This window comes from Podarcis tiliguerta (genome assembly GCF_965153285.1).
Source record: "Podarcis tiliguerta genome assembly, chromosome: 5".
NCBI classification, from domain to species: Eukaryota; Metazoa; Chordata; class Lepidosauria; order Squamata; family Lacertidae; genus Podarcis; species Podarcis tiliguerta.
The window spans coordinates 48,757,645-48,768,823 of NC_139538.1; the positions used below are offsets into that span (position 1 = coordinate 48,757,645).

Genomic DNA, 11,179 nt, shown 5'->3' on the forward strand with positions numbered 1-11,179 from the left:
GAGACACTTCTGGGTCACGTGGCCAGCGTGACTTCGCTGCTCTGGCGAGCCAGAGCCGCACACGGAAACGCCGTTTACCTTCCCGCTAAGCAGTCCCTATTTATCTACTTGCACCCGGGAGTGCTTTCAAACTGCTAGGTTGGCAGGCGCTGGGACCGAACAACGGGACCGCACCCCGCCGCAGGGATTTGAACCGCCGACCTTTCGATCGGCAAGCCCTAGGCGCTGAGGCTTTTACCCACAGTGCCACCCGCGTCCCTTAATACTATAATTACAAGGCAGTATAATCTATACTTTTCTGAAAGTGAGTAGGCACAGCTTGAAGAACTCCACTGCCAGTGCTATTTTTTTTTGGGGGGGGGGAGATCAGGAACCTCTCAATGCACTTTAGTTGGCAGCCCTTTCCCCATCGCCCCTTTTCCTCTAAACTTCTTGAAATTATGAGTGATCCGAAGGAAGGTTATGCAAAGGGAAGGCCCCAGGCAAGAGTAGGAAAAAGCATCTTCCTCTAACCACATCCAAATCTCTTGAGCTGTTACAGATATAATATAAGGAGGAAGAGGGGAGGAAGTAGTGGGGTTCTGGAAGTAGTGGTGCTATGAAACACAGACTGCAACTAGCACAACGTTTTGCTGACCTGGGGGCTTTCCTTCCCCTCCCCCTTAATTGTTTTCTTTCTTTCTTTTTAAACAGAATTGCAAATATCTAGCTAATTAACAATGAAAACCGTATGGGGTTAAAAAAAATGTAAGTAAATTGCATAATACATCATCCTAAGTATTTGCATGAAGGCATCATAAATCTTCAGATCAAGCTACCAGTATCTTAGCCAAAGACATGTAGGGCCTGATCTATGAAGCATTCTCCTGGCGCCGTTTTCACAGAAACAGATGAGGCTTACACCCAAAGAGTGTTTTGGATCCAGGTCACAGCATTCCAATGGCAATAGTCAGAATAATTGGAGACATATTTTGAAAATGGCTTCCAAACCAAATGAAAACATAAAGGGGTCATTTGTATTACAGTAATACAGAATGTTAAAGTCATAAAATTGCAGTTTTGTAAATGGCGCAACCCAGGAGCCTGGAGGATAGCAGAGCATCTGCTGAATGTTCACTAGCAAGTAAGTTATTGATACGGGTCTCCTACCTGACTGCTTAGCTGCTGCATCTTCCTCGCAGCCTCCATGTCTCCGGATTTCACATTCCAGTGAAAAACAGATTTGAACTTCTCACCCTCTTCTCGGTACTTAATCTGCATAGACAGGCCCAAAATGTTATTTTGAAACCTGTTTCAGTGGATTATATGCCAGCCTTCATATCCAATATTAAAGAAAGATAGGCTTCCTCTTCAATCTGTTCCCTATACAGTGGTACCTCGGGTTAAGTACTTAATTCGTTCCGGAGGTCTGTTCTTAAACTGAAACTGTTCTTAACCTGAAGCACCACTTTAGCTAAGGAGGCCTCCCACTGCCGCTGCGCCACTGGAGCACGATTTCTGTTCTCATCCTGAAGCAAAGTTCTTAACCCAAGGTACTATTTCTGGGTTAGCAGAGTCTGTAACCTGAAGCATATGTAACCTATAGCGTATGTAACCCGAGGTACCACCGTATATTCTGAATTTCAAAAGGAAAATTCTGTCACAGATATTCAATTTTGAATACCCAGCCTCAGAATTTTGTTTTTTGGTATATTTTTTTCCACTTCTGCCTGAACTACCAAAATGAATGGGTTAGAGCTGAAGTCACTTGAAACAGCAAAAAGACAAGGCAGCAGGTATTGGGGAGGGGGGAGATTCTGAAATAAGACATGGTCTCACATGCTTGAAGGGATACAAATGGCAATACTACCAAATGAAAAAGACATTCCCATTATTTTGGTATGCAAACATTTGTATAAAAAATATAAAGTAGAAAATACTGTCTTTTGATCCCAGTACAGGAAACTGGGCATTTATTGGCTTCTCTTGGTACCTTCGTCAGTTTCCCAATATGAATTTACTGTGTACAAAATATTAACATGAAAATTGAGTCTTATAAACCACTCTATGAACCTCAAACTTCCTTTTGTGATTGAAAGGAGCAGGGTGTTTCTTAAGTGACAAAAGAAAAGGAAAGTGATCTAGCACTCACACACACATATATTGAAGTAACTGGATCTCTTATCACAGCCATCAAACAGAAATAGAAATTGTTGTTAATCTCAAACACATTCCTGAGCAAATCTGTCATGCACAGTTTAGAAGGAAATGTATTTGTTGCTGTTGTTATAGCTTTAGTGAGAGATATTGCAAATCCTGCATGTGTGTTTTAAATATGTAAGAATTTTTCAAGAATTATATTGGAAAAGCACGATATAGAATGAGGCTGTTAAAGTTGTGACAACAATATTCCTGATACTTCAGAGGAAACAAAAGTGTGTGTGTGTGTGTGTGTGTCATATCCTTATCCTATTCTTATCATACATTCCGACTGCAATCCTATGTACACTTACCTGGAAGTAAACCCAAATGAATGCAGAGGGCTTTACTTCTGAGTAAGCATGCATAAAATTGTTCTAGGCATCAGCTCTTTCTACTGTGAAAACTGGGGCAAGATATAAAAATTTAAATCTAGAAATTTGGAAGAGCTGTAACTCGGAAGGCAGTTTTTAAAATAAAATAAAATATGAAAGCACAGAAGGATTTCAGATTTCCTACAGCTAGCAGCCCCCTGACATCTCACCAAGTTTACCCAATGCAACCATGTAAAACTCACTCGACTTTACAATTTTGTTAAAAACTCAGATCCAAGTGCCAGGTTCATGAGAGGTTTGAAAAGTCTTTTTGTGTGTGTGTTTAGCAAACCTAGGTTCAGATTCTAATGAATCTGCAGGCACTTTTTGATTTGGTGTCAAAGACTTGACAGTTTCAGCGGAGTTTTCCTTTGAGTTTCCTGGTTCATTTGAAATGAAATTTCAAAGGATGACATGGGACCATGAAACAAAGCGGCAGAAACCGTGCGCACGAACTCTTCTAACTGACTGAACCCGGCATACTTTCCACACCTTAGATCAGCATCCCTAGCAATTTTTTGGTGAGGAAGAACGTAGATTTTCAATGGCTGAAGGAACCACTAAGATGTTCTGCAGTTCTTATTTAAGTAGGGCTCCTTCAGAGACACACTTTGTGAGTATAACCAGGTTTTTAAAATGCACAGACATTAAAACTTGGGAGTTTTCGCATTGCGTCATAAGCATAATCATTCAGTTCTGCAGTTCCTTACACTTGAAGGCTCTTGGGTGGACAAAACGTGTGTCAATGTGCAAAATACAATCCCTAGTCACTACAACGTTGGGGGCAACTCTGAATGTATAGCCTCACTGCGTGCATGGGATTGTCCTTAGCACTGAAATGCTAACACTTGGTTATGCAACTGCTTTGTACATACATTGCAACAGCAGTGGTACTATTTGAATTGGAATCGACTCCCTTGGAAGATGGTGGAGTCTCCTTCATTAGAGGTTTTTAAGCTGAGGATGGATGTCGTGGATGCACTAGTTGAGATTCCTACATTGAAGGGGCTGGACTAGATGGCCCTACCAACTCTACAATTCTATGAATGGTACCCTGGTTTGACAGCTACGGACAGGAAGTCCCTACAGAGGGTGGTGAATACAGCACATGACATCATGGGCTGTCCTCAGAGTTCGCTAGGTGACATCACAGGAGACCGCTACCTCAGGAGAGCGAGGAAAATTCTCAGGGAGGACTCACACCCTGGCCAGCACCTCTTTAATCTCCTACCTTCGGGCAGGAGATACAGAAGTATAGTCAGCTGCAGCAACAAGTTAAAGAACAGTTTTTATCCGTGGGCTGTTGGGCTGCTGAATGGAAAAAAATAGTGGTGCAATTGACTTCCGACAAGCACACAGAGTGCGAACAAGACTGAGTGCATTGGGGGAGGGGGCTTGTTTAATTTCACTGCACACAGGTGGTGTTGTGACAATAAAGGTTTATTTATTATTATTATTATTATTATTAATCAGGCTGCTAATGTATTTTTTTCCCTTCTGCCTTTACAATGTAAGTCCACAAGAGAACCCTGTGCATTCCAGTACAAGCCCATTCCTTCAACTCTAACCTGGTGTTTGAATGGATGAAGAATTCATACCATTGTGTCAAGGTCAAGCCTGAGAGCAGTCACAGTTTGCCCTTGTGTGGCTTCCACATGGGGTTTAGTTAACTGAGATTTGGCTAACACAGGTTCTATCTTCTGTTACAACCTTCAGAAGGAAATAGGATGATCCAAGGAAGGGACCCACATTGTAAACAACTTCATTGGCACTGAAATACCCTCCAATTCATTCTGAAAGGGCAGCATTTGCTAGTTAGATTCATTTTTTATGGCCATATATCTGATTGGCTAGGATCACCCATATGATGAGTATAGGAACCATTACTCTCACTTTAAAGGTAGCATTTGTGCTTAATAGTGCACATACAGTAACCAGTTCATGTGACTACACAGCACTATGATGTGATCAGGTACAGTAAGTGATTGCTGACTGGCTGAGATCGCTTTAGAAGAAATGAAACTGGGAAAAGAGATGCCACCAAAGCAGCAGCAGAGGTGGGAAACTGCATACAGATATGAAAAAAGGAGGATGAGGGGTTTGGTCCATCTATCATCACCCTAAAAAGAATATGGGTAGCTATGCTGATATGACTGACAAATATTAAACACATTAATTCCTGAGGTATCTTACCTCGCTTACTGCTTCAGTCTGTTTTTTCACATTTATATTTACTGGTGTCTCAAAAACACTTGTGAATGTGTTGTTTTTTGGATTATGTCTGTAAAAGAAAGCAGATACAATTTGGAAAGAAATAATCAATGTCCCTCAAAAAACCAAATACTTCTTATATGTATGTACATATGTTAAAACACAGAACTGATTGCTAAAATACAACTAGCATCTCACATACAAAGTTTAATTTTGAATAGTTATCTACATCTTAATTTAAAGTTTCATTCTATCAATGTTGCTTTTCTTTTAACAAAAGGAAATTGCAGAATAAAAAAACCCAAAAAACAGAAGCCACTTCTTCATTTCAGAACATTTGAGAAAAACTGAACATATTGACTTGCAAGTTGAAAACACTGTATTTTACTTATCTTTCAGCTCTAACAACCACACTTATATTAAATTATCATCATATGTAACAAAGGTCAAAATGCAGTAACCAGGTTATGAATATTTGATCTTTCAAATAAAAAAATCAAGAGGGCATAAAATGATCCAAGTTTAAGGAGAATTTCTTTTTCTTTTTTTCTATTACACCACATGGTCCTTTTCATAATCAGTGCTGCACATTATAAAGATTTTGACTAAGGAACCTTGGGGTCAATTAGTCTTCAATAAAGTTGCTACATAAAATTAGCCCCTCTTAAAAAAAAAAAAAGTATTTACAGCTATCTTGTGGACTGTCCATTGATCCCAGATGCCTGCCACCAGATAAACTGAGCATCATTGTGCCAACTCTGATTTCATAATATAATGGCTGTGTGAGTGCTCCATCACATGCTGAAAGCTTCTTGCAATTCACAATGAGATTTTATTGCACCCTGACAGGCAAGCCTCATAAACTGTTTTTCATTACTACCTGGTGCCATGTAAGGTATACAGTGCATATCAGGAAGCTGGACAATTTTTTTATTTATATCTCTCAAACAAGAGCAGAATGGAGACTGCTGATATCACCCATATATAGCTATTGTATGTCCAATGCCACCTAGTGACTAAATTATATAACAACACTATCCATCAAGCACCAAGATACACTGAAGCCAATACAGTGGTACCTCTGGATGCGAATGGGATCCGTTCCAGAGCCCCGTTCACATCCCGAAGCGAACGCAACCCATGTCTGCGCATGTGCGTGACATCATTTTGAGCGTCTGCACATGTGCGAACGGCGAAACCCGGAAGTAACACGTTCCGTTACTTCCAAGTCGCTGTGGAGCGCAACCTGAAAATGCTCAACAAGAAGCTACTTTAACCTGAGGTATGACTGCACACAGGCTACACTTTTACAACATAAGGATTATTCCACATTTCTTACAGTAAATGTGCATTTAATCATCCCAGAGACACTGTTGCATGTTGACTAGATCATAGTTGTTTTTTACTAAATCCCGCTCCAGCTATGGGACTCAAAACATGGCTTTAAACAAGTCACTTTCTCTTAGACAGCAGTTTAATGTGATGTAGGAAATCTATGGTTATTTTTTCTCCTTTGGAATTAAAAAATTGTGTAGCATTCATTGGGAGGATGTGATTAATTTTGGAACTGTTACTACTTAACTTACCATGGGGGGGGGAGGGGGGAAACACAGATACAGTTCAGGTACTGCAATATTTCCCCTCCACTGAGCACATAGCAACTTCAAGATGGGGGCAATTTTATTGGGTATATGACATGGTGGAAAGGGACTGACATGGAGAAAGAGATATAGATATCTAGCAATGAGAGATACTCTTAACCATTAACTCAACAGATAGGCCACATCACATCTAGTTGGGCTCTTAACCTAAGCAATCACTACATTGAGTTCCTTGGATTTAAAAATAATATAATAATCTGTACCAAAGTATGCTTTTACCCCAGTTAAATTTACTCAGCTCTCATCCATAAAAGTTTTTATCACAATATGTTAAGGTGCCATAATCCTGTTTTCAGGAATTTTCTTTTCTTTTTGGTTGTTCGCTATGTTAAAGTAATATGACTACACCTCAGGAGTTTCCTACAGTTTTTCAGAATAAAAACACTGAGAATAAAGCAAACTAATCTATGGAGTGGACTGATAATCTAAAAATGACTTCCACAGTATCAGAATTCGATCCAGACTGAACCTGTTGATGGATAATATAGGCATAATGTTGCCTTGCTATATATCTGGAGAAAAACTTACGCTTGACAGTAAGGCATTTTCTGGTGGCTAACAAAGTTATTCACGGTAAGCATCATCTTGCAGACCTCGCAGTGAAAGCAGGCTTTGTGCCATGTCTAGAAATAGCAAGGATAAAAATACGGTGAAAGTTGCTTGTGTTTCAGATTTTATTAGTCTGTTTTAAAAACGCATAACTGATTATTCTTGGCAGTCTAATAAACAACTCTTCTCACAGTCTGAAAAAGCATATGCCAAAGATCAATTTCCCGCGTGTAACCTTTAAAAGACGTAAAATGTTTCGCCAAATTACACCCTTGGCAAAGTTCAGTTCTGACATCCAACTTACCCGACATAAATTAAGATTATGAAAGTGCAGAATATTTTCTAGCAAGTTAAATTAAAGGAGATGCAGGTTGTCTATCTGAAAGCATATTAGTGGGTTATTTATGTAAGATTTTTTTTTTCATAATGGTGAAGAATAACAGCATCTACTGACCTGATCAATACAGCTAATCTTCTCTGCGGGATAAACCCCGTAGCCACATCTGGCACAAGGCTGAATATTCATCCTGAAATTATCAAAGGAAATAGAAAAGACTGTATCAAAATTTCAAAGGAAATTATAACTTTAAAACGCCTTGTTTCCTATAAATCACACTCCGGTCTTGTCACACCAATCCACAGTCCAAAGCTTCTGCTTGCCTACTGCTGAGCTTCTACTTCGAACTCAGCTGTTGTCTGGTTTTTAAAGCTGCCAGTTACTAAGAGGGGCTATTTTGGCAACTGTGTAAGAGTTCATGGAAGGGAAAGAGACGGGAGAATTCAGCAACACCTTTCTCTAAATAGAAGAGTGAACTCACCGTGAAGCATCATGGTCATATGAGCAAGAACATCTAATTGTTAATATTTAAGCTATGGGGTTTAACGTTGAGTTGCCAGAACCTCAGGATGGAATTCTAAATATATGTAGCTTCATCTTTAGATTATTACCTATTCGCAGAGTGTCATTATTACAGAAAGAAGAGCAGGGCAAGGCAGCTTCCCAAGAGAGTTCTGTACACAACTTGATTCAGTTTCCAGCACTGACAGGAAATGGAATACAGTGCTCACAATATACCCCACATCAAGATTGTTCCTCAGAATATGCGCTATCTGGCCACAAAATGGTCAGTCAGCCTTAACGGACCTTGCCCAACTGAAAAAGGCTTGTTTAACAGGATATATTTCTCTAGATGAAGTACCGTATATACTTTTATCATAGCTGTCAACTTTCAGATTTGAAAATAAGGGATCAGCAGACTCAAAAATAGGGGATCAGCAGCCTCACCTGTCCCGGGGACAGTCTACGGGATATCTAACAATCCGGGATAGCAGTGGGAAGCAGCGGGAAACGGTGCTGGAATAAGGGAATTTCCCACCAAAAAAGGGAAGGTTGAGAGCTATGACTTTTATTCCATATGCGCAGAATGCCATACGTTTTGAGTCAAAATCTGAATTGTAGTGATTGGGACAAATTTGTCCTGGAAAAGTTGGCAGGGATTCTCCTCAGTATCCCCACATCCATCATTCTAGACCAGGGCTCACCAAACTTTGTTCTGTGAATCTTCCGTCAGCTGGTCTGTAGTGTGTCTGTGGCTTTGTGGTTGAAGACAGAAGATGGCATATCCATTGTACTGTAATTTACCGTATTTTTCCGTGTATAAGACGATGTTTTTTGCTATAAAAAAATAGGCAAAAATTGGGTGACGTCTTATACACGGATGGTGAATGCAGAGGGGGAAGTTCAATTAATGGCAGCAGCAAGCAGGAGAATGGCAGCGGCGATTGGGCGGGTGATTGGTAGCTGTGGTAAGCGCTGCTGGTGATTGGCTGTGGATATTGGTTAGGCAACTAGTGGCTGTGGTGAGGTGGACCGCGATTGGCGGCTGAGGCAAGTGGGCGGGTGGGCCGTTGGTGGCAGTGAACGGGCAGACAATTGGCAGCTGTGGCAAGGTGTGCAATCAGCAATGGCTGTGGCAAGCAATCGGCAGTGGCAGGCAGGTGAGCAATTGGCGAAAGTGACCTCCCCCATCCCACCCTAATATCTAAACAATTTCTTTATTTTCGGTTAAAAAAAATATAGGGGTCGTCTTATACATGGGGGCGTCTTATTTACGGAAAAATACGGTAATATTTTAATAGTATTGTATTGCATTTTATTTCTTATAATGTACTTTATTGTATTACAATTCAAATTCTATGAAGGTGGCCTGGGGAGGGGGGGTGGCAGGAGAGCCCTGTGGGTCTGATAGGGATCCCTGGAGGGTCACATTCTGCCTGAGGTTCCCCATCCCTGTTATATTTATTGTATTTTATAAACCTACCTATAGAACTTATATCTATTGGACTATAAATATAGAAATGTTCATATATATATATATATATATATATATATATATATATATATATTACACATACATACAAACACACACGCACATATATATATATAATACTATATATATATATTCCCATATATAATATATATATATGGGAAGCGGGTGGCGCTGTGGCTTAAACCACAGAGCCTAGGACTTGCAGATCAGAAGGTTGGCGGTTCAAATCCCCGCGACGGGGTGAGCTCCCATTGCTCGGTCCCTGCTCCCGCCAACCTGGCAGTTCGAAAGCACGTCAAAGTGCAAGTAGATAAATAGGTACTGTTCCCGCGGGAAGGTAAACGGTCTTTCCGTGCGCTGCTCTGGTTTGCCAGAAGCGGCTTAGTCATGCTGGCCCCATGACCCGGAAGCTGTACACCTGCTCCCTCGGCCAATAAAGCGAGATGAGCGCCACAACCCCAGAGTCGGCCACGACTGGACCTAATGGTCAGTGGTCCCTTTACCTTTACACACACACACACACACACACACACACATATATATAAGCAGGACTTTACAGCAAAACATAGGGACCTGTCTTACCAGAATCAGGCTCTTCCAGTTCAATAGTGTCTGCACTGCCTGGCAGCAGCTCTCCTGGATTTCTGAGAAACCCCTGCTGAAATACATCAGGAATGGGCATTTGAGATTTTTCTTGGGCTGAAAATAATGAGACACAATAGGAACTTAGGAATCTGCCTTAGACTGAGTCACACCATTAGTTCATCTAGCTCAGTATCGTCTACACTGACTGACAGCCGCTCTTTGGGATTTCAGACAGGGAACATTCCAAGTCCTACCTAGAAGATGCTCAGGACTGAACCTGGGACCTTCTGCATGCAAAGCAGATTCTGTATCACTGACCTGCAACCCTTCCAAAGATCGGAGACCCACTCAGAAGACTGAACAGGAGGATAGCTCAGTCGACCTAGCTAGGAACCCCTATTGCATACACACTCCAATCTCCACTAAGCGGCTGCAGGAGATTCCAGGAGCTCCAGGCACTTACCCAGGGTTGTGTTTCCATTGGGAGGTTCCAAAGCAGTGGAGACTAGTGCCTTTATTCATTAACACCTGGAAGTCTTCACTGGAGGTGGTGCAGATTATGCCCCCGGAGAGTCTCTCATCGCCTGTCATTGGTTCAGCATGGGACCAAAGCATCAGTCAGTCATGGCTCCAGGTGCCTCAGTGCAGCCTCCTCCAGCCAGAGCCAAGATGGTTCTCCCTTTATTCCCCTTCATCTTCCAGAACACCTTATCCCAAAACCAGAGCCTCCTGTAAATTGAAACCTCCCCCCCCCCCACCCCAGCAAAGCCTGCTCTCTCCCATTTTCCTACTAATGGAAGCTGAAATTCTACACCTTTCTCCAGACCCAAGGACCCATCTTTAATGTGATAATGACCAGCATTCAGCTTATCCCCAGCTGGCAATGGGCGTGTGATCCTAAACTTTAATGCAACAGCGCTTGGCATAGTTTTAACCACTTTGCTTAACTGGTGAGTTTGCCCATATTCTAACCATAGCTGTCAACTTTTCCCTTTTCTTGCAAAGAATCCTATTCGGAATAAGGGAATTTCCCTTTAAAAAAGGGAAATGTTGACAGCTATGATTCTAACCCTTTACTGAATCTAGAAGTTATAAGGGGTCTGTCGCTCACCCAAACTTGTAACAATACATCTAAAGCACACAATTCCTCCCTCAAAGAATTGTAATAATAACTGCACTCTTCACGGGGCCACAGCTCCTAGCACCCTTAAACTACAGTTCCCAGGACTCTTTGGGAGGCATCATGTAATTTCAATGTGTAGAGTGTACCCAAGCCCCCTCAAAGCAGGTG

The 11,179-nt window shown here is 41.5% G+C and overlaps 1 protein-coding gene across 1 annotated transcript in view; it reads right to left on the reverse strand.

Annotated features, from left to right (window-relative positions):
- The window catches only part of NRAP (nebulin related anchoring protein), a 57,567-nt gene extending 49,822 nt beyond the window's left edge, over window positions 1-7,745 (reverse strand). Inside the window, exons 1-4 of the mRNA XM_083441063.1 lie at window positions 7,428-7,745; window positions 6,953-7,047; window positions 4,746-4,833; window positions 1,150-1,254 (exon numbers count right to left, since the gene is read on the reverse strand). Of these exons, the coding sequence (XP_083297189.1) occupies window positions 1,150-1,254; window positions 4,746-4,833; window positions 6,953-7,047; window positions 7,428-7,499 (360 nt within the window). The 5' untranslated portion in view covers window positions 7,500-7,745. The remainder of the gene's footprint in view (window positions 1-1,149; window positions 1,255-4,745; window positions 4,834-6,952; window positions 7,048-7,427) is intronic.
- Between the last annotated feature and the right edge of the window lie 3,434 nt (window positions 7,746-11,179).